Source organism: Merops nubicus, unplaced genomic scaffold (assembly GCF_000691845.1).
Source record: "Merops nubicus isolate BGI_N331 unplaced genomic scaffold, ASM69184v1 scaffold10621, whole genome shotgun sequence".
Lineage (NCBI taxonomy): Eukaryota > Metazoa > Chordata > Aves > Coraciiformes > Meropidae > Merops > Merops nubicus.
The window spans coordinates 3,513-27,929 of NW_008586234.1; the positions used below are offsets into that span (position 1 = coordinate 3,513).

The following is a 24,417-nucleotide window of genomic DNA, read 5'->3' on the forward strand; positions in this document are numbered from 1 at the left end:
GTGCGTTGAGGGTTTTAAATTTCCCATTTTCAGAGCATTTTGCATGGTCAGGAGCACCACCTATTATGTTTTTTATTGACCTCATCTAACATGGAGCCCCCAGAAAAGACACCAGTGTGCTCTGTGTGCTCTTGGGGTGCATAAAGACACAAGCAGGGCATTTTCTAAAGTAATCAAAAGTAATTGTTCTGCTTTTCTGCTAGCGTTTGCTTTAGTTTCAGTTCATGCACATTCAGATAAAGGCTTTTGTTAGGGTGGTTTTCTTCTACTGTTTTTATTCTGGAAAATACAATATTTTTTAGTGTGGTCTTTGTCTACAGACAGTGCCATGGTGTATGTATGTGCTGCTTCTAGACCTTTAAGATCACCAGTCCAGCTGTTAACCCAGCACTGCCAGGTCACCAGTAAACCACAGCCCTCAGCACCACATCTCCACAGCTTTGAAACCCCTCTGTGCCTGCCCTGGTCAGAGCTCTAACTGGGACAGGCCTGTGACTGTAGTGAAACAAAACGTTCTGTGGCTGTTAGCTGGACCTGCTCTTTGTCCTGCGTGCCAGATGTGTGCATCTGGATTACCCTCTGAGGGTCTGGGACGCCCTTTCTGTCAGCAGAAGCCTCTTTCTGCTGGTTTATTACCATCGAATGAGCTGGGTTGGCAAAAGGGTTTTTTTTTTTGCTGCTATAACTTTATACTAACTCACCAGTCTTTTTTTTTTTTTCTGCATTTGTACAAGTGGCACTGGTTTGGGAAAGCTGCTGAATCAAAATGAAGGAGTGCTGCTCTAATTCACAACCCATAGTCAACGCACACTTGCCAAATAAAAGCACCAGGAAGGTTTTTATCGGCCTAAATATTGAACCCAAATTTTATTTTTTGAAAATGACATTACACACATCTTGCAAATGTACATTTAGATGAAAAAACAATAAGTAACAAATATTGAGAGCAAAGCTATAAAGTGGACAGGTTCTCTGCTGCATGGCATTGCATTACAAGAATACTCAGACCTGGGTGGGTATTACAAGTAGTAAAAACAGTTCACAACACCTCACAAAAATGGATTTTTTTTTTCTAGAAAGTCAAATCTTCTAACAAAAGGAAATTCTGTTCAGGGGGGAGAGACATGGGGGATAGATGAGTGGATCTAGGGACATTTTGTGGTTTTGTGGCAGGGCTTTGAGGGTATTTTTTTAAGTCCATTTGCATCTTTGTGAGTGCCCCCCTCTTTTCCAAGACTTGGACTGGTTTCTGTCCTCACTGCCAGCAGAACCACAGCTACCGAGCAGTAAGCTCTGTGCACCCCTCCCAGCCTGGGGGTGTGGGGGAGCTGTCTGCAGAACCCCTAACAAACACTAACCCCTGCACAGCCCCCGCCCCGCCCGCCCTGTGTCCAGAACACCCAAAGGCGTGTGCAAACTCCGCAAGTCAGGGGCCAGGGACTGGCCCCCTGTGGGACAGCCAGCTCTGGGAGCCACGGCCAGCCCACCACGTGCCACATGCCTCAGCCTGAAGGGATCAGCCACATCTCACCCTTCACCAGAGACGCAAACTTCCAAAGGTGTCACTTGTTCCCCGGTTCAAGCAGAGGCAACAGGCGACTGAGCTCCATCTGGGTGACCTTGAAAGTTGGAGTCCCATGGAAGTGCCAAGGCAAGGCGCTGTGAGAAAGAAGTTCCCCGAGAGAACCTGTTGAGAACTGCTTTTCAAACCTCCTTGGAGATCATTTTATTTATGCCCAAATCTGTAGTTTACAACCACGAGAGAGACGAAGACAGAGGAAGAGAGGGGGAGAGAGAGAGAATCTTTCCAGGAGGAAAGGAGGGGCTAATTAAGAAGAGAGAGGTACAGGACCATGCATTTACTCTCAAAAGCTTGTTCACGAGCAAGCTAACATCTCTAACACTACAACCACTCGTCTACATCTGTTTGCTAAGTAACTGAGTTCTACCTACAACTAGGGAGCAGAAGGGGCTTTTTTTTCTTTTCTTCCCCCTCCCTTTAAAACGTCAATAAAAATGTTTTCTGTACAAGTTGAATGGCACAAAAGGTGGTTAAAATGCTAAATAACTCACCACAAATGGAGAATGCAAAATTAGTTCAAAACATGCATGGACTGTGTACAGGGAAGCAAGGAATCATTGGCATAAAGCTGCAATATATTACAAGATGATACAGTTGAGATCTTTTGGAATAACCTCTGCTTGTTCTGCCCCTTTAAGAGAACTTCACATAAAAGTTCAGCATAAAGGGTTCAGGGTGTACACCCAAGCAGAGAGTTCGCTATGGGCGACGTTATTTGTCTGAAGAGAAAAGCATTTCCCTCCCCTTCCACGCACTCCCCAGGGTACAAAAGTCAACACGTTAGCGTGGCTGCAGGCTTGCCAAAAGAAAGGTTGGAGAGATCCTGTTCAGGAGAACGAAAGCACCGTTTAAATTAATAGCTCTTTGTACAACGTCATTAGTTAAATACCTTATCGATCAAACAAAAACAACCCCAAGTTTACCAGTCCCTACAAAATCACAGCCGAGCCCTCACCACCCCCGTGTCCTCCCAGGCTATGTACACTGGGTTTAAAGTATACCAGCTAAACTTTAAACCCGGCTGCCCCTCCAGCCCCACCTGCTGAGTGACAGCAGGAAACCCACCGTGGCCTCTCGCTTATCATATTCCATTGCAGCTTCCCTGTTCATGAGGGAACCGACGAACTCAGGGAGTGACCTAGGACAGGAACCCATGACCAGGTGCCAGTTCAGCTGCGTCCCTCCCTCCCTCCACACAAGCTCAGTGGATTTGCAGCTCCGGGGGCAGAGCTGCAGAGCCACGAGCCAAGGCAGTTCATGCTCTTCAGAGGAGAGTGATGAAGAACTCAGGCTTGGGCAATGAGAGCCGCTGGCCCCGGCGTGTCTGTGAACATCAGAACACAGGCAAAGGCCAGCAACAGCCAAGTCAGCAAGCTGATGCTCCTTTCCTCTGCTTCTAGACTAGGCAGTGTCCTAAAATACAGAGTGTCACGGAGGGGAGCGTGTCGTCCTGCCAGAGAACAGATGGAGATTTGGCTGGACAGGTTTCCTCTCTCTAAAAGACCCTGGGTGTCTTCTAAACTGATAAATGCAGCTGTACTGGTACTGCCACAGTGATAAAGCTGCTTGGATCACACATCATTTAAATAAGAAGCAAACTAACAACAATTTTACATGTCAGAATTCAGCATGTAATTATAACTCACAGGCTTTCTTGTTCTTACATTCAATACTTCTGCTTCACCTTATCTATAAACACCAATTAGCAGTGCAATTAATTCCCTAGACATTCTTCTTTTTAAGGAGACGCATCACCAGACATCACACTAAATCTGGAAAAATCTGTTGTAAAGAGGGGGGAAAAAAATAAAGGGGAAAAAGCTGTGTGTTCTGCAGCCCCCCAGGGACTGTGTGGTCAGTGTGAGAGGAGACAGAAAGCCCCAACATTTCAACTGCCACCTGCAAAGGGAGCTGAATTAAAACCCATCCTCATCTGCTGTGCAACAGTTGGAAGCAGATGGAGAAAAGCAGCCACACTAGAATTAAAAAAAAAATTAAGCTCCCAAACACAACCCCCAAAAATCCCAACAATTAGAAAAACTCCACTAAACGTTTCACAGGGATTATCTGAAGGTAAAATCCCAAGAGCTGGGCCTGGGCCCCAGCTGAGGGTCCCTTTGGTCCACGACTCTGCACATGGGTTTCTGAGGAACTCTGGGTTCAGAACCAGCGGGTGGTGCAGCTCCACCCTGGCCAAGTGCCACCAAAGTGTTTCCTTCTGCCTGCACGTGCCAGGGGACTCACTTTGCTCCTCAACAATCTGCTGCTCAAATGTGACTCAAGTTAATCTCAGTTTCATATATACAACTGTTGCACACAGAGATGGAAGAACCAGCTCAGATAAAAACCCAAAGCAGCCTTGAGTTTAGGCGAGTCTCCTAAAATGAACTGAACCTTCTGCTTTATGTTCAGAGACATTTGGTAATACTTTTCTCTAAAAACGAAGCCAACCCTAGGTCTCTATTCTGCGTGGTACTAACTGGGACTAGAGCAGAAAAATGCTGGAAGAAACAGAAATGTTGTTCCTAGCTCCATAGATCTGCTGGGCTCGGGGGATGGCTATTGGTAGAATGAAGTGAGAGGAAAGTGAGATAAAGCCAGATCACTCTAGAACCAGAAACTATAGAGGAGACCCTGATCTGCTGAGGTTCCTTCTCTAATTTTCAATTCTAAAAGTTTAAAGATATTTCAACAAAGAAAACTATTTCAGCTTTATCATTGACTCTAATGAAACTATACAAAATATCTCCCATACACAACTTGCTGGTAGAGGTTCCTACAAGAGATCACCTTCTAGCTGGGGTCAGGGAGGTTTTCTCTGCAAAGTCTGCAGCTGTCACCCAGGAAACTGAATCTGCACTTCAGTAATCGAGGCCACAAGAATTATTGAGAGTAGTCAATCTTTGAAACAGGAGATCAACCTTGGACCAAATGGACTCAGCTCCCTTAATTACAGAGGAGCTTCTGCCTGTTTAAAGCAGCAGAGAATTAGGTGTGTTGGGTTTCACGTGTGTCACACTGAGTACTTGAAAATCTATGGAAACAAAGAGGTGTGATCTTTAGGGAAAAAAAAAAGAAATCTGAGACTAAACAGTAAAAAACTGTGTTCAGGTAAGTCAGTGGCTTTGCCTTTTAGGATTAAATTCACAAGCAGTGTAATTTAATTGAGAGAACAGATCTTAGGAGACACACGTGTTAAACACAGCTCCCCCTGTTCATCACGGGCGTCCCCTGGATGCACGGAACGCAGCAGGTCTCACGTGTGGCCAGGTTAGTATTTCATGGACAAGGTCACCAGCAGCCCCTCTGCCCGCACAGCAAGTCAAAGTGACCTCCTCCAGGAGCCCATCTTGGCTCTTCACCAAGGTGCTAGTGGGATTCTGTCTTCTCCAGAGTCTGCTGAGCTCCATGGGAAGGGATGGGAGGTTCAGAGGTGCCCCCTGCATGTGCCATGCAATGCCCCAGTGTGCCCAGCCTGGCCTCCAAGCCGGGCTGTGCCGATGGATTCCTAGTGCTGATCTGATAGGGAGGAATAAAACTAAAGCCAAGCCATAGGCTGGTGCTGTCACTTGGCAAAGGGCTGGTTCCTCCCTTCCCCCTCTGAGGGATGACACATGCCAGCAGGAGAGTAGAACAGGAGCAAGGGAGCAGCTGCAGGTTCCCCTGCCTGCGGCCCAGTGTGCCCTTCTCTGTGCCACGGGGAGTGGGAAGCACACACGCTCTTGTGGCAGACAACCTGCACCCTGGCTCAGACACCTGCAGGGGCAGCGAGTCTCTCCACATGCAGCCAGGAACCCCTGCTGCTTTTCCACCCAGCACCGAGCTGTAGATCCTCAGCTAGCCCCAGCCTCCCCTTCTGTTTGTCCCTGGAAGTTCCTGGCTTTCATCTTTTGTTATTCCCACACATCAATGGCACTGACATTTCCACTGCTCTGCCTCATGCTCTCCCTTCCATTTGATTTTCTGTGAAGTTCATGCTCATGTCACCACGCAGTAAATACCTCCTAACAAATGCCCCCTACCACTCCTCTTAGAAATGGCTTTTTGCTTTCTTTCCCATGCCACTGGCCATCATGGCATCCTCCTCTAACGGTGCCAACTTTCTTTCTTTCCAGCTGACAGACTCTAATTACTGGGAAGGTTTGTTAATCCCCTTTGGGCATCCTCCTTCTTCAGTTGTTTGAGCCATAAACTGCCAGACCTAGGGCAGCTCTAAGCTGGCTGCAGAGTCCTGAGCTAGTTCAGGGGGGTGACACAGGAACCAGGGCAGGTTAGTTCAGCTCAGGGCGTTAAGCAATGAGACTGCAAGGCAGCTCTTTCCCATGAAGCCATCTGCCCATGAACCCTTCCTAAACAAGGAAGCTTTCAACAACAGGCCCACTGTTTTCTTGGTAGAAGGCCACTGAAATCATTAGACTTACTCACTGTTTACAAGGCCCACATTTTGCCTGGTAACAGGAGCTGCCCCCGAGATGAACATGTACAGGGACCAACAAGAGGGGCAGCCAGGGGCTCGTATTCAGGCCCGAGGTGGCAACTCCAGAGGAGAGCACTGGGCTGCTGGAATTCACTGTGGCCTTGCTGGCTCCTCCGTGGGTGTTGAGGGAAATGAAAATGAGCTGTCTGTCTTTCACCATTAGTAAAGTAACACAGCATTCTTGCAGCATAGTTTTGAGAGCCAGAGCTCCTGAAAAGACTTGCTAAAGACAATGTCATAGTTTCCTCCTGTAAGGTTTTCAGACTCTGCTTAGTGATGAATAAATCTTAAGAGCAAGTTCTTCCCTAGCTCTGTGTATCAGGTTATCTCGAAGCACCTTACAGATGGAGGTAAATACTGTGATCAGCCCTTTTTGCACTGGGACACCGTGGCACAGGAGAACTGATCTGTCCACAGCAGTGCCGAAGACCAGTAGCTCTGAAATCCCAATGGCTCTGAAATCCCAACGGCTCTCAAGTCCCACTGCTGCAGCCACCAGGTTTGATTCTCATTTGCTCAGCTCATCTGAGCTGATTCTGTCAGAGCAGCTGTGCAATGGCATTGCCGAAAAAAAGCCTTTCCATCCACACACCTACAATCTCTGAGCATCTCCCCTCTCCTTATTAAAACATGGGTTTTTGTCAGCTTGGCTCCAGACCTTCAGACAAACATCAAATGACTAAATCTGTTCCAGAGAAAACAAAACAAAACAAAATGAGGGGTCTATACACACTGCTTGCCCCAGCCTTTCACCTGGAGGCACCAGATCTCAAGCCAGGAGCAAAGAAGGAGGGGGAAGAATGTCAGTAACAGAGTTGATAACCAGTGCAGCAGAGCCCAGCCCAGTTCACTCCACAGGCAGTGAGGAGTGGCCGCACCATGGGACACCAGACTCAGCTTTCCCATTTCCTGAGATACCACGGAGAGGCCTGCTCAGATTCATACAGGTGGGACAGCAGCATCAGCCAGAACAAAGCTGTGATTCTGGAGACAGCGATTTTCAGGAGCTGGCTGAGTAAATGCAAGACAGGCTAAATATCTCAAGAATCAAAGTTCATCCTGTCTCCTTTTGTCAAGGCCATTTTTACCTAGGCCATGTTGGGCACTTGTATAGTCCTGCTTCTGAAGCCCAAAGCATGTTGGAAGGCACTTAAAGTCTTAACCTTCTTGGTCTCATTACACCAAGGTGGTGCTTCAGCTGGATCTCTTCTAGGTGCCCTGTGTAAAGCACTAATCCTGTTGTATGGACTGACCTCACTCTTCAGATGCAACTGAAAATTTTGCTGCGTTGCCCTGGTCTTCTACAGTCAAGACCATCACTGGAATGTACAAAGATCTTCATCTAGTGCCATACATTAGCTTCTACAAAGAACCTCACCAACCCCAAATACTGTTCCAACCCACTTCCATCAGCAACGAGAAAAAGAACTTGGAGCCTCAATCACCACTGGAAAGAAGAAGCTGTTTTGTTCTGTCTTGGCCATGATCAGCACCTCGTGTGTGGTAAACACGCCTCTGTACAGCTCTTCTCTGGCTGTGGATTGTCTTAGCTTGAGGAGACACTTTCTGGACTAATTTTATACCTACTTTACTTGGCTATTTTTTCTTCCTTTCTCTAAAAATGATTCTGCCTCTGCTGTAGTAGAAGATGAGTCTCCAGCTGCCTGGAAGGGCTGCGGGGTCCCGCTGACGGCAGTGACAGGGCCCGCTCCTGTGCTCCCTGCAGTGAAGGCCACGCCGTGGCCTCCCGGGTGGCTGTCACTGAGCAGCCTCAGCACGGCCAAGCAGAGCAGTGTCCCAGGGGGGGCTGTGCAGCAGCACCAAGAGCAGCACTGCCCTCAAAGGCACGACAAAGCAGACACAAGGCATCCTAGAAAACGTCATCAGAATCCATATGGATAAGAAGAAACCAACACTTTTATGCCGTTGTTTCCTATTGAAAATGCCTGGGTGTAACATTGTTTTGCCACAATTTTCAGTCCTACCTCCCTTTTTGCCCTTATAAAGTACTGTTCAAGCAACTGAGAGAGAAATAACAGCTCTGCTGTGTGGGATTTTTTGCATGCATACATGTGCTGGCTCAAAACGAAAGAGAGATGTGGAAGTTGTTTTCCAAGCAGAACTATTTATCTGTCGTCTGTGAGAATAACACAGTCAGTGTTTCTAGCTCCTGAGAAGATTGTAAATAATGCACAGCTCTGGGAAACACAGCCCATGGGGGGCAAGAGCTGTTTGCATCTCCCACTGCAGAGGGGACCGAGGTAAAATCCTGTTACCAAACTCGTTCAAAATGAGTTTGAGGCATAGAGGGTCTTGGTTGGCTCTTTAGCTGGTGGAACTGAACTAGCTCCTGATCTTAGATGAGGCTCTCACCCAGAAACTCTGGGATTAGAAATGCTTTACCAGTGGCAGAAATCCTAGGGCTGAAGATTTTGCTGCATTGCCCTGATCTTCTCCAGTCAGGACCATCACTGCAATGTGCAAACACCAAACCCACCAGTCTCTGCCTGGAGGATTGCTCTAATTCCTTCTGAGTAATCCTGTGTCTGAAATGGGTGTTCTCACTGTACATGCAAATCTGCTAAAGTACACTGAATAAAGGCAGATTTCAAAGAAACAAAGCCCTGCTACTTCAAGAGTGTCTCCAATTTGTTTTTAAATACTACATTGTTTTAAAACAATATAGTCTTAGTGATTCAATTAGTCTCTGAAAACACTAAAGGTAGTCTCATGAGGCAAATTAGACAGGGTTTTTATAGCAGAATTAATATGGCAAATCCTCATATCCTGTGGAGTTTTATATGCTTGTAAAAGTAGAAAAAAATATTAAAGGTAAAACTCTGGAGTGTATAGTGGAATTACTGTCACCTGCTCCAGGGTCTCCTGGGGTCTGGAATTATTACAGTGGATAGAAAGTAATTACTAATTCATTCCAGTTCAGGAAAGCTCTCTGACCAAACCCAAGCTTACATCTCGTGAAAAATCAACAGGAGTAAAGCACGTGCTAAAATTTAAGCATGTCTTTAAGTTCTTTCCTGAATCAGGGCTGTCCTTATAATTAAATGACTATGGTGCAGTACCTGTGCATTGTTTGTCTTTGTATTCCAGTCTATGCTAGGGATCCTACAAAGTCACAGATAACTAGTTTTGAATGTAGGTAACATTCCACATGCATTTCTGTACAAAACTCATGCAATTCTGGCATTAATACAGACTTCACTCTATGTTACAGCTGAAATGCTCACTGACTTCTCCTACTGCCCAGGCATTCCTACCTAGAAAATTGCTTTTTAAAACTTGGGAGTTTGACCTCATACCCTGTTTTCTTTGTGGCTTCTACTGGTTTGAATGGCTATTTTTCCCACTGAACAATATTTCTTTTTCTTCTTTTAGGCCTTTTCAAGGTCCTCTGAATTCCCTGAAGGAATTGTTTGGCTCAGCCCCACCCCAGGATGATCCTTGTACAAACAAAACTCCACACCCAAGGGAGAACTTGTAGGATCAAGTTTTAGTGTCACTAGGTGCAGCTCAGAAGAAGGCCTCAGTGATTCCTCAGCACACTTCACCAGGACAAGCATCTTCAGCTAACCAAACAGTGCTTGTGGCAGGAGGGAAAGGAACCACTTCTCAGCAGCTCCCTCACCAACCATCTGTCCAAAGGTTCATTCACCCCTTGGGATCCTGCTTTATCTTATACAAACTGAACTCCCAGACATTGGACGAAAGCACCTCTCAGACTCCTTCCCTGCCCCTCTAGCAGTTCAGTCTGCTTATGGCTATCAAAGATTTAAGTTTTCCTGGTGGATCTGTGGTGAGTGTCCTGTACTGAATAGCAACTGAACCTAGATGTGATTCCATGGCTGGTCTCCTGGTTTAGCAGAGACTCAGAGGAAGGGTGGCAGGACATGCTGACCCTGACTGTGACAGGAATAACCCGTGCCACTGAAGTGCCAACACCTCTGACTGGAGTCCAAGTCCATCATCTCTAACAGGCAGGGTCATGGCTACTAGTCAGGGTCCCCAGAAAGGCAGAGACCTGGGGAGGGACTCTGAGTTTTCCACCAACAGAAGAGAGGAGAGAGTAAAAGCATGTCAAACTATCTGTCCCACAAAAGCTTTTACTAAGGCAAAAGCTCTGAGGATTAATATTGTTAGCATAACCATGGCCTTTGACATCTGTATGCTTAAAAAGTTATATCTTCTCATGACCAGTGTCTGCAGTAGCACTCACAGGATTAAACAGCCAAAAATTAGCACCCATAACCAAATCTGCACCCAGAATACTTGAGCACCTTCTGTTAGAGGATCTGAAAGCACTTTAACAATGTTAACCAGCATTTGGCCTCACAACCCCCAGTGAGGTAGAAGAGAGTTGTCCCTGCAGGGACAGACAGACAGACTGAGGCACAGGGTTACCAAGAGACCTGCTCCCGTTCAGACAGGGTTCTATATACAATAGGTGAAACGCTCGTTTAGCAGTTGAGTAGTCAGAGAGTTATTCAATTAAATGGAGTTAATTGTGGGACCAGATGATTTCTTGTGCAAAACTCGGGGTGTAAATGATCATGCACTAAGACTACTGGGTGCAAATTTGGTGCGTAATAACTCTGACCCCTTGATAATTCCCAATCCTGGCCTCTCTCAGAGAAATCTCTTAAGTTGCATTCCATGTATCATCATGTGAACCTCTAAAGATGCAGCCTGCACAGATTGTTTCCTGCAGCAGTGCAAGCAAACAAAACGTGGAGTGGCTTTGGGAACAACCCAGCAAACGTCACAACGCTAGAACTCACTCTAATCACAAGGGGTTGCAAGGCAAGAGGGGATGGGTGTGTATGTTCAAACAAAGGCAAATAGAGCAACAAAGAAAGATCTGATTGCACAAATTTTCCTTTAGGTAAAGTTCTGTAATCATCAGTTTCATCAAAAGCTTCTTCCATGAGGAAGGGAGGCAATGCCAGCGACCTGTGACAAAGCTTCGGCGCCGTAAAAACCACCAGCCCTGCGTGAATAGATGAACTTTGCATTCTGTAGGAGTCATTGCTGATTAATAAAAGCAAAAGGTTTCTCTAAATACAGTAAGTTTGTTTTTGTCAGATAGAAGAGTTTCTTAAAATACGGGTTTTTGAACATCACAAAATTCTATTTTGTTATATAAGTAGAGAATCTGGCCGTAGTTAGGAATACTGAAGTGTAAAAAACCAAAGACATAGTCTCAAACATTACAAAAACTATCAAAACATTCAATATTTTGAATTGACCTTTGTTTCCCCCCTACGTGTGTCTGGTTTGGCAGTGATGACAAGATTTCTAAACCGAGCTGTTGTTGTTACTGTTCTGCAGTTGTCGGTTGGTTTTTTTTGTACATTTTTCTGAACGTGTTTTTTAAACAAAAGAAAATTACCAGCTTTTATAAAAAAGAAGGAGCTTGAATCTTTACTCCCAAAACACAGATACAAGGTTTTCCTTTATAAAAAGTGTATTGATTTTTTTGCTATAAAAAGTGACCTATAGGGTGTCAAACCTGAAAACAAATTCTCACAGTGTTTTCAGTGTTGGCTGTTGACAAGGCATTACTGTTACAAACAGAGATAGAGAGATACCATAGGGTGGGGAGAAAAAATTGTTACCAGCTAGCAGTAACTTTGGGTCATATATAAAAGGTGTTTCACTCCAGAAAACTCAGCTGACAATATTTTTTTGCTTAATTATTAAAAAAAAAAATTTAAAAATCCCAATATTTGAATCGCTATTGGACTAACCTTACTCAGTGTCTTCATAATCGTTCCTAACCTTGTCCAAGCTTCTGCTGGCATATTAGACATCAAACTAATCCCTTCCCTTCCTGCCCTCCAACAATAAAACCAGTCCTAGGCAGTCTGCAGGGCTGCAGGTGAGGGTTGCAGGCTGGCAGCTTGGGCAGCTGGTGAGCACCGTTTGCTCTGCTTGGGCTTGCAGAGCAAGGCACCCGTTTGCACGCTTCTGGGGGAGCTACTTTACTATCACTAGGCAAATGATATAGTTGCAGCTGCAGAAGAAATCAGAGAAGGGAATGGGAGAAGCACAGGACCATGGGCATACTGGCCCCAGATTGCTCACAATGTCCGTTTTGCACCCCTGTTACTTGGAAGAATGGTATCCCTCTATCTCTATCGACTGGTAGGTGTTGATTTGTGGCACGGAGGATAAATCACAGAAAAAAAATGACATACAACTGTGTGTCCTTTGTTTGCTTTGAAAGCACCAGTCACCTATCTGCTTATTTTGGCAGAAGTACTCTACTGTATCTTAAACATAGCTTGCAGTGTGGCCATTTCCCTTCGTGTCGCTTCACATGGAATCTCCAAGGGAATCGGAGTCATCCAAAGACAGAGGCAGATACAAGTCCTGTAGGAGGAAAGAAGAAGATGTTAACTCACAAAATCACGTTCCACCTTTGGTCCTGCATAAGGAAGCAGCTGAAGTGTCTGTTTCCAAGCAGCTCCTAGGGACAGGCTGGCAGACTCCTGCACTGGCTACTGGATGGGCTGACAAGCTGTCCAGGGAGTTCAAGGCTGAAATCAAGGCAGGTTCCTTGTACGGTGGAGCAAGAGGATCTTGGCACCAGAAGAGAGATGGCTGTTCAGTGAGAAGTTTGAGAAGTATTTTTTAATGGCTTGTGGATCAGTGTGTCCATTGTAGCATGTCTGAGAGCAGGACTTTTCCTTAATAGGTCTCTTGGAAACTAAGTCCACAATGAAGGCATCTAACCTTGATTTGACAGCTACCCTTAGGACAAATCCCTCGGAACATCACATGCTCCATGATTTATCCTTTAGTTTAAATCATTTCTGATCAATTAGAAGGGTTAAGAAAATGATCCCAAGTTTATTACTTGGATCAAATACTGAATGCAGAGCTTTTCCAGGATCCCTTTCTGGGGTAACTCTCTTACTCCACTCCCTTAATGTTCTGTGTGGAACTAGGCACACAAGCCAGCTCAAGGGCTGAAGCTCTCCTTGGACCTTTTTGAACTCTGACCTGCACAACACAGGTAATAACTGGGAGCACAATGAAGAAAAGCCCAAATACACACAAAGGAAATTCACAACGATCTTGACATAAGAAAAGGTAAAATAGGACTTTGTGGTGAACACAATCTAAGCATTTATCACTTGAGCTTTAGGGGAAAAAAAGAAAAGTGATTTCATCATAAGCAGGAAATAGCCCCTAGGAAAAAGACAATGATGCATGAATATTCTGGTAACTCAAAACAATATGTTTGTGTTTGTTGATTGGCTTAAGTTAGTGCAGAAGCTCATAGATGGATGGGCTTTGTCTCCAGCAGTCACCATCCATTACAGATCTTCCAGGGGCTTCACTGGAAAGGTCATAAATCAGCCAGCTGAAAACATACATAAAACGTTAAAGAAGGGGAGTTTTACTTGTCTTTACCAGGAAGCAAATGCTCATCTCCAAAGTCCTAAATGAGACAGTGTCTGGAGACTATTTCAGGTCCTTGATGGCTGAAGCAAAGGATGCAGGTTACAGCATTACTTTTGGTGAAATAAACACAAGCAATGTTGAATTCAGACTATGGGCCAGATCCTGTTCTCAGTTATAATTTAATAATAAATCTGGACCCACTGTGTTGAAATTGATGTGTTTCCTCAGACTTAGACTGAACAGCTGAGACAAGAGTGAAGTCCTGAGGAAAACACAGATTTCATTTGGATTCAGCCAGGCCTTTGTTAAAGAAAGTCAAACAGAGCTGAGTAACTACAGCCATATACTGGGAATATTTTAAAGATCTGATTTTTGAGAAGCAAAAAGTCTACCTCAGGCTCACCCAGTACCATTCAACCCCATGTCCAAAGGTCTACGATCCAAAATTGTACATGTTAGAGGTGTAATCCAAAGCCCACTGGACTTTTTGGGGATTCTCCTCATTGGCTGACGTCTGTGCTTTGTTCCACCATCCTAACAACTATAGTCCAGTTGCTTCTTCTCACTTTGAGAAAAAACATCATCCTCAAACAAAACAAGTTCAGCCCACACAATCTAGACCCTACAAAACCTCACCACTAGCAGGATTTTTAAATTACTCTTCCAGAATTTCAAGTCAATGCTTTCAAAGTCATACTCGGCCTGAGACATACGTTCTGCCTGCTGAAGAGAAATCCCATGGAGCTCCTCTCACACTTCCATTTATGTCCAAGTTGCAATTTCTCTATCAAATACAGACTGTTGGAAGCAACACCATGGCTATTCCAGAAATGAGAATGCCCAATCTGGACTCAGTGCAGGATGGCCCTGAATAACAGGGACATAAAAAGCTGTGACTGTTAGACACTCTGCTTGCTACCACCTACTGTACCCCTAGACAATCACTACACCAGCTGTAAAAAATCATTTCTTTCTTGCAAAACAGAGCATGGCCTTAAAGAACTAAAACCAAAAATCCTTGAGAAGCATCATTAAAGTGATGTCTTAGAGCTTCAGTAACATCTGCATTTTTCCTGTTTAACAGACCAGATTTGCCAACACTTAAGACTTCTCAAGGATTTATGTGAAGACCATATCCATCAATAACTTTTCAAATAGTGATACAAGCTCAGGGTTAAATGATCTCTTCTGATCCATATGGATGATCTCCAGCACAAATCTCCAGTGGAAGAAACAGGCTGATGGTTTATTTGTTGTTCACCATCTTGCTAAACCCCCAAGTGACAACCCTTTTAGGTAACGGGCCAAATTCTCCACTGCTTCAACATACAGAGTGGTGCTTCTAGAGAATATGGCCATGACTTACAAGTAGATGAAGGGAGAAAGAGAAGTAGTAAGGTATAAGAAACATAATACCTTGTGCTTACGGAGGCTCCCTGGGCTGGTAGGTGTGGAGATCGGGGACTGCTTTGATTTGGGTGTAGAGAGCTGACTGCTTGAGGTCCCATTTGCTGTCAGGAAAGAAGACAGAAGCTAGCAATCAGACAAGCAAGAGGAGGATCTTCTTTCTCCTTTGGAGAGATGGAAGGTATCCAGACATTTAGCACAGAAATGCTATTGTTTATTCATATTAGGCAGGAGAAAAACCCAAGTGAAGAGCATGGCCACTCACCCAACTTAAGGCTTTCAGCTGTTCAGGATAATAGACTGTAAAATATAGTGGAATACAAAATATATTGAAAGAGCAATATTCAAATTACAAATATTCCCCAAACTGGTCCAAGATATACATCACCAGGAAACCAGAGATACAAATTCTCTGTTCTCAAACAGTTTGATGCAATTGAAACCACATGGCACTTAAGGGCATGAGCAGTAACCAGAGGCTGCAGACATCCCGGATCCTACACACGAAACATGAGATGTCAAATACACACACTGTGAGACAACAGCTGCCTGGGTGCAGTGAGCTGGGGCTGGGGTTAAATGACTCAAAGAGCCCTTGTGAAGCCCTGGTGTGAGCCCGGGGTGGCGTGTCCCTGGTCACCTCTCTGGGGAGAGGCCAGAGCTGGCTCTGCTGTTCCTGCACTGCCTGCACCAGAGAAGTGACCACGGTCCATCAGAGGAGGAGCAGGAGAATCCTATCAAGTGACAACCCTCTTGCAAAGATCACAGTCTGGCCTTTTGATTTGCTTTGTTTGTTCATGATGCTTTGAAGAAAACATAGTTATTCTCCATTAAAAACCTTCTGATTCATTTAAACCAAATGGCCTTTGGAAGGGTCTGTTCACAGCCCTGGCTTTTAGCGAAAGGGACAGGCCCCAGGTCTGTGTCAGGGCCAGCTATTACACATTTATGGGACTAAAAAGAAATCAAAGTCAAGAGCACATTATGCAGAAAAATGAAGGGAAGCAAAATGCAGTAAGGATAAATCAATTTTTTTCCTACTGCTGATGTTCCTTGAAGTGAGCTAATGTCTTTGGTAACTCCTGGGTGTCACAACACATATTTCATAAGGCCACACTGACACAGAGTGAACTTGGCCATCCGTAGGTTGTGTATCAACTCCAGGGGTACAGACCCCCTTGTTACCAGGGGTGGTAAACACATAGGTCCATCAGAACAGCAGCATTACTTGAGGGAAGGAAATCCAAACTCACGCCATGGCTGTGTCCAAGTATATTATCTTTTCTGCCCTCTTCTTTTTGCAATCCCAGCAGCAGCAGCAAGCTGGAGGCCTTCTGAGCATTAAACTACATACCCCAATCAAGTCTACAGAAAGTGACATGTCCAAAACCTACTCCAGATGAGAACGTACTCAGCACACGCCACAAAACTAAACCCTACATATTTTGATTGTCATTTCCTTAAATGGCAATAATGTTGCCAGCCCTCCAGATAACTCTACAAATCCCTACCCCTTTTAAAGACAACATTTGCAATTGTGCTGTTTCACCCAGAGAGAAAAACAAGCATAAAATGATGGGCTTGTTGTCCTGCTCCCTGCATGCCCAATCTCTCTCTCTACCATTACTCCAACTGGAACAGCAGGAGGGATGAGTTCAGCATGTGGGACTTATGCTTTCAATTGTAATAGCTGAATATGCAAATCAGTTACTTTAAATTAAGCAAGTAGTTGAGTGTCTAGAGCAGACAGAGTGTAGAAAATAACATGCATGAAGAAGAAGGTGTGTGAGAGTTCTATTTTTAAGAGCCAAACCAGCCTAACTCTTGCTTTAATGCCTAAGAGCCTCATTCCTCTTCTCTATCACCTTCTTGTGAGAAAGGAGGGGACAGTTAAAGTTTGTGGTACTACTGCCCCAAATATAGAGGTCACACATGGATTTGAGTAAGTCTGAAGAAACCTGTGCTCCAAGGCACAGGACAAAGGAGAAGCTGCCAGCATGTTAAGCAGCTCTGACTCCACAGATGCATGGTGATGTGGAGCCTCTGCCTTCACACCCATCACTCCCACACAGAAGGCACTACAGGGAAGAGGAGGCTATTCATCACTGAGAGCTTTTTCCCCCTTACAAATGCACTGAGGAAATAGATATTTCTTGAAAGGAAGTAGAAATAATGATTTTCAGGTAATTGGGGAACTGAGTGACCCTTCACCTCCCCATTTCACTCAGATAATTCTTTATTGGTGGGGGGAAAAAACTAGTTATGGAAGCCCTGGAACTGTTAGACACCAGTCCCTGCACTGTGACATGCTGCTCTCTGCTTCACTCCAGTTCTGCGAAGTGAGCTGCCCTCAAGGCTGCTGGGAGAAGAAGCAGAGTTCACTAACTAGATGCCATATAATGAAGGCAATTATTAAAAAAATAGAACTTGGATCTCTTTTTTTTTTGTTGTTCACCAAGTGACTTTGGGTTTTCTGTTAAAGAAAATGTGGGGTACAATAGTACTAATATAATCTGTATTAACTAGAATCTATCTCTAATTCTAAAAATATCTTTCTTTATTATTCCAGTTGTCACTCATTCTGAGGCAGGAAGGAATCCTTCTTAAGATGAAGAATGCCATTTAACTCCACAAAGTACCCAACATTTCCCTTCCACGAACAGGAGGACTGGAAGAACATCCAACAGTCCATGTGCAGCAAGCAGATGTAATTGCTGCAGGGAAGGACAGAAATTCCCTAATACAATGAGACTTTTGAGTGCTACAGCAGGGATGTTAATATTTTATGAGCACTAACGAAAAAGCAGATGTGCCATCCAACTCAGAAATGGAATGAGACGGATGTAAATCATTACCAATACAAAGAGTTTTGCAGCAGGAGCAACAATTAAGAAGTTGAGTTTAATTTTCTCTACATCTGCTAAGGAAGAACAGGGTTCATAATCAAACCTGGATGTGTTCCTTTGGAATTGAAATGCAAGGAAATAACAAGAGGCAAAGAGCAGATCCCAGGTGGTGCAGAATGCTGCTGCTCCACTAAAACCTGCTGATGACTTGTAGCTGAGGATGTCACAGAAGTTTGGCTATTAGAAACCATTCCTTATAACTCAGCTTTCATTTGAATTCAGTTGGGTTATGTCTTGTTTATGTCATCCTATCTGCTTTGCAACCTCAATTTACCTTGAAGGCCCTTTGTGTACATGACACATCCTTTCACTGCATGAACACGGGCACTACTTTTTTTCATAGGCTCTTCACCTCCTTCAGTGCACAAGACAATTTGTACTCGGGAGGAAAGTCAAGGCTTGTCCAGCAGTTGAGGGGGAGGATGGAGAATACAGCATCATGTCATGTTTGAGAGGGCTATGAGAGATCCAGGTAAACTGAATCCTCTGCCTGCTTCTCCCACAGATGTTTCAGTCAAACTTCTCCAGTGCAATTGTTCCTTGAGTGTTGTTCAGGTTCGCTTGGATGACTGGGATTCTGGATCTGAATTTCCAGCAGTGATAAGCACTGAGACCTGGTCCATCTTTTGAACTCACGTTTCTATCAATAAGCAGAACTGGAAAAAGCAGGGCCCAAGGATTGTGGTGAATGCTCAATATGTGTGGAGATGTCTCTTCTTCTATCAGCTGTAAAATGAGATCAGTACTCCTTGCTCCACTGGGGTTCCCAGAGTTCTTCAGATGAGTTCCTAGTTTGAGTAGCACATGCTCGTACATCACAAGAGTGAGAGAAAGACCCAGGAAATACATGAATGGTTTTGTCTCCAGGTCAGGGCTTGAAGCATCCCCAAGAAAACAGAGGTAACAACCAGAACAAGGAGAGCATAAAGCAAAGGTACAAAGGGCAGCTCTTTTAGTGAGCACAGGTCACCCTGCACTCCAGGACACAGGGCCTGTGGGACAAATAAACTCCACTGTAGTGCCTATTCAGGAGTGGAAGCATTCAGATTGCAGAGGCTCCTTGGCTCAGGCACCTCCTGTTTTCCCAGCACGTGGCTCTGCAGCTCTGGCACCCTGCTCCCCTCCTGTTTTGGGAGGGTGATGTCTCTGCTGGCTGTGCACTGTGGATGTCAGCTAGCAGAACGTGAGGAAGCACAAGTGGCACAACAAGCTGCTCCATCGTGTGCCATCCCAAAGACATCTGCTGCCTTTTTAACACGTTCATATATAATGACCCTGGGGAGCCAGATCTGCAGTCAGGACAGACTGACTTTCTGTGTCTGCTTTGCTAATCGCTGCTGCCTTCTGAAGATGCTTTTGTTCCTCTATCCAAACCCCTACATTAGAGGACTGAGAAATTAAAGTCCTGCAGCAGTGCCTCAGAGCCCTGCTCAGATCAACACAAAGCTGGGGAAAGATATTTTCAAATTCAAGCTCAGGTACCTGTGGCTCTGCACTGCAAAGGACTAAGATCATGCTGGTTTTAAAGCTCATAAACTCTCCTATCACAGGTTTGTACAACTGAGCCCTTGTCTGTTATGTGCTACTGTAAGATAAATTCTTATTTTTCTAGCAAAGAAGTAATGGCAAATGACATCATTATTCTCCCCCCTGTATTCCTCCCCTGAGATTCAGCTCTGTCTTTTGCTTGGTTTGACTTCTTACTGGAGTGGTCTGTTAAAGAAATTCTCCCAACCTTCCTGTTGACCTTACCCCATTTAAATCTCCTGGACCACAGCAGCAGCACAGAGACTTATCTCCTTACACACAGTTTTCATCTGTCATGTTAGGAGAGGGAAACGGATGGTATAGTGAGGGTGTAGTTTAGTCTGGACTTTATTGCTCTAAGCTATGTCATTTAGCAAAGCTGACTTCACAGAAAGAAAAATCGAGGCTAGAAGCAACTGTAAAAGCTTTGCAACTGCAGCCCTATGCTCTAAATTGGAATCAGATATATTTGGGTCATCCCCAATAGAGATCTTAGTTTTTAAAAGCACCAAGTCTGACAGGAACTCACAGGCTCCCTAGGAGAGCAGCTTCAGTGATTAAGATGTTTATAATTGAAAATATTAATTCCTAATTATTCCAAATATATGATCTATATAACTCTTACTAAAAATTAAACCAATGCCTTGTCCTTTCCCTGACAGGCACACAGGAAAATTGATCCTTGTCCTCTTTTTTTATACTTCAAATGTATTTGAAGAGTGTTAATTGTTCCTTCTCAATCTTCTTTTTTTTCCAAGTTCAATCAGTCCATTTCCTTCCCAAAAGGAAGCAAAAGCAGTTTCTGAACCCTAGGAAATGTCTTCTTCTGTCTAAGCTCAACTAAGGCCAGCTAGAAGCCCTGACCCCTCCCACTCTTGACTTACACCTGGTATGTGGGAAACTAGTTCAACTCTACTAGCTAACATCTGGGAGACAAAGAAGAGAAAGGCACTTGGCTGTGTTCTTGTAGAGGGAGAATTCAAATCCTGCTGTACTCTTCTAACTGCACCTTGCTGGAAGCAAGATGTTGAGGGAGTTAGGTGGAGGGTATAGATGAAAACCTGCACCACAGCTCCAGCACCAAAGAGATGGGAAACTGAAGGATGCACTGGAAGCCCAGTGGGAACTGCTGGCAGAGCAGCCAGGGCCTTCCAGTCAAACTGAAGCAAGAGGTGCAAACAGCCCACGATGGAGTGGCCAGCACAGTGTCTGGAGGAAGAGCTGGATCAAACCAGAAACACACTGATGTGGCTGAGAAGGGACATACATGGGTTGGGGGTTAATGAGAGAAGGAAGAAAGGATTTCCCTTGGGAATATAAGGACTGTGGTCTGTTGCCATCTGCTTATAGCAAGACACTTCTTCATTCATTCATTTAATCTTCATTCATTCATTTAATTTTCATTTATTCATTTAAATGACTGTATGGTAAATAAAGAGATAAAAGTACCGTGGAAGGAAACGATGTTTAACATGTTTCTGTGGATTAGCAACCTCCTTTTTTTTCAGAGCCTTGGAATTGAAGGGCTCTGGCTGCCTAGTGGGAATTGAGCTTTTCACAGCGAGGCCATGACACATCCAGGCAGGAGGCAAATTACCTCCAGCAGAAGGCAGCAATGCAGCCAGTGAGCTCGACTGGCTGCAGCTGGGGGCTGGCACCCTCTCTGCAGTTGCACGTCTGTGCTCAGACTTTTGTCCTGATGGTTTTTAAGAAAATGGTTTATGTGTTCTTCATTGCTCCCTGTTCATCCTTGTTGTTTTGGAATGGGAGTTGACCACTTAGGTAGCTCATTACTGGGACTGCTGTAACAAGACAGTCAGAGAAGAGTTCACATCTAGCTGGTGACAGGAGCAATTAAATAGCTTAGAATCTGCTTCTTTTCAGTGCTGGATTTACAGGTTTGCTACATCTATTCATGTGGCTGGAAGATCAGGAGCACATGCTGCAGTCACTCTGCTGCTGGAGATGTCTTTTGTCCCTGGCAATCTGTGAGATAACAGATTTGGTTTTAGCAATATTATTCTCCAAATGTTTTCAGAATACACAAAATGCCCCAAATAAAGAGCCAGGAAGCTCTTGTGCCTGATTCCACAGGTAGATTACAGAGCTCTGTACACAGATGGCTTATCACTGTCTTGGATGATCCATTGGGAAAGAAGTCATGAACAGCTTAAATGATGTACTCAGAGCCATGGAATGAGTCAGTGGAGGAGACTGGAAGAAAACTCAAGTCCCCAGATAGCCCTGTCTGTGTGGAGGAGAGCTGCTGCTCAGGCACACAGCACTTCCACAGCCTTGGATGAGAAGTGCTTTATTTATGTCGACACATAAAGATCAGAAGTGCTCCTGCAGCAAGTGGAAGGGAAAGCAGATGCAATGTTTGTATGCTGTCAACCTTACAGCCTCAGAATTAGCACTAGCAAGCTCTGCTGCAGCAGTTTTTTCTGCTCCCTCTGTGCTGTAACAGTGACTTACTACCTTTGTCCACTATCTGCTGCCAGAGAAGTGAACAGAGAAGAATAGAAAAGACCTGAAAAGAATGGAAACTAACAACAAAAGATGAAGGAAATGCCAGGTTCTGGTATAAGGACCACAGCACAGTGAAAGACAGCAAAGGCAAAAGGTACAAATGGGTAGGAGGTCAAACACATAGCAAAATATTTAATAGACTTGAAATAAAACTGCTTCAAATCTTAAATTAAAACTGCTAAATCATTTCACAAATTCTGGAGAAAAAAAAAACGGTCAGATCATCTTTCATTAGCCAGGATTCATTCAGCATTTTTAATGTGATAACTTCAAAATCCAGCTAAATGTAAATACTGACTTTTAAGCAATGTGTAAACCCACTTATTTTTTACAAATTCAAGGAACAAGAACACAAGATAGTATTCTTTTTTCCCTCTGTCCTGAGAAAACGACATTCTTTGATTATCTTTCTATGCTGAAAGAGTTCAGTCTTTTTTTATTCACACTAAGCAGAACAGGCTGCTGTTTTTTTCTGTATTGAAATCACAGGGAAGTACCAAAGACCCTTGTCTAGAGGGATTAAAAAAACCTGATTTGTCCTTCATTATTGGCCTTAACTCCAGGAGCTGGCTATTGTTCAGCATTTCTGGTTATTTTAATCTCCTTCTGAAAGGCTCTGCTAACTGTGTTCATTAAACTCCATCAGATGACTCACCATTTTGTTCCTGGGAGTCATTCCATCCATTAAAATCAGGAGCACAGTAGTTGACATTTCACATCAGACTATCTGGTCAGGCAATAAAGTCTAGTTCTGGTGGCACTTGGCACCTGATGCTTATGGAGAAAGTTTAAATGGCTGTTTCACAACTCATGAATGATCTGAGTCCCAGGTCACTGAATGGGAGTTGTTTGGGGTTTTTTAAATCCACAACATAATTTCCATCATGCCTTCAATGTATCCATGCAACTTCACCATGCACTGGGATTGTAAAAGCTTTTTAGAGTACAACAAGCCTGAATTTAAGAACAGCCAACACTGGAATCTTGAAGGAAAACTGTAAATTCAGAATCACCTTACAACTAAAGAACTTTTTAAAAGCACAGAATCTTGGCATGTGCCAAACAATTTCATGTTGTCTCTTTTAAGTAGCTGAAGACCATCAGGAGCCCCTAAACAAAATTAACTGCTTCCTGGGGAAAAATCTTTCTGAATACTGTCAGGATCTACTGATGGTCAGGTGGTGTGTGGTGTTCACATGCAATATGCAATGTGTTACCATGAAGGTGAAAAGCAATCTTTGTTATATAGGACTGGTGCTAATACTTTGGGTCACTTGATTAAGCCAGGAAGCTCTCCTGGAATCTGGAGATTTGGCCATTTACTGAAGGGCCATGTCTGGTTCTCCTTTGGAAAAAAAAACAGCCTGACAGATAACACACCTAGAAATTCACCCTCATCATCATGACTCTAAAACTATCAATTACCAGAAGTGTGATATTCAGACTGGCCTTTAACTTATAGGCTCTGCAGCTTTCCAGTTCTCCAATCACTAGGTCACTGGTCTTCTTTAAATAATGACTAGAAGAGGACACTCCTGACCTGTACAATAACTATCATTTGCATTGCACAGGAGGTTATTCTAAATCAGTCTGTGCCTAGAGGGAACATAGGGGAGCACTGTGGGCCTTGATTTCCTGCCTGTGGAATAGAAACTTCTTTTAAAGTTTTGTTAAGGCAGCAGGTTGTGAGACTGGCTGCTATGACCTAAAGCTCCAACTGCACTTCACTGACCAGAGAATTCCTCTCCAATATTTCACAGAATCATAGATGATCTTTAAGGTCCTATCCAACCCAAACCATTCTAGTTCTAACCCCTCCTTGCCATGGGCAGGGACACCTCCTACTAGACCAGGTTGCTCAAAGCCCTATCCAACGTGGCCTTAAGTGCTCCTGTACACTAGCACCAGCCCCTTCTTCTTAAAAAATGCCACATTTTGCTACGCAAACCCCCAGGGTGGGCGTATCCAAAGACACACAAGATGTGCTCTTCTCTTGAGCACACCTGATAGCCCGAGAGCAGGGAAGCATCACTCACCATCGGGCTGGTTACCTGAATCGGCGGGGGACTTGCTGCGGCGCATGGGCGCGGGGCTCTTGGCGGAGCTCTTCTGGGGGGTGGGGGATGACTTGCTGCCCGTGGCGGCCGCGGGGCTCCCCTTCATCACCCGGCACTCTAGGGAACAGACAGCAACCCTGCTCAGGTCCCTGCCTCCTCGGGCTGCCCGGGGACACGGCCGGGGAACGCTGGGGGCAGCCTACTGCCTTGCCTCCAAAGAGCAGCACAAAGCATCCAAAGCTGCTCTCTCCACGTTTGCTCTCGAGCAGAAAAGAGGCTTTTTAGGGGGAGGGAGAGCAAAAAGAACAGCAGCTTTGCTCTTCTAGAGGTGCTGATGCAGCGTACATCAAGGTGAGGCTGGCCCCCCAGCAGGGCCCATCTCCATACCTGTGTCCCACAAAAGATTTTCTGCCCTTCCCTTTGTTTTGGTTATCACCAGCTAGTGTGCACAATGAAAATGGTCAGTGCTTACTGAGGGAAGAACCAGGCAAAAAACCCAGTTAATTT

General features: G+C 44.6%; 1 protein-coding gene across 1 annotated transcript in view; it reads right to left on the minus strand.

Moving 5' to 3' along the window:
• Nucleotides 1-12,389: 12,389 nt before the first annotated feature.
• Nucleotides 12,390-24,417, minus strand: part of DCX (doublecortin) — a 67,848-nt gene continuing 55,820 nt past the window's right edge. The window contains exons 5-7 of the mRNA XM_008948586.1: nucleotides 23,890-24,027; nucleotides 14,901-14,995; nucleotides 12,390-12,446 (exon numbers count right to left, since the gene is read on the minus strand). Coding sequence (XP_008946834.1) covers nucleotides 12,390-12,446; nucleotides 14,901-14,995; nucleotides 23,890-24,027 — 290 coding nt within the window. The remainder of the gene's footprint in view (nucleotides 12,447-14,900; nucleotides 14,996-23,889; nucleotides 24,028-24,417) is intronic.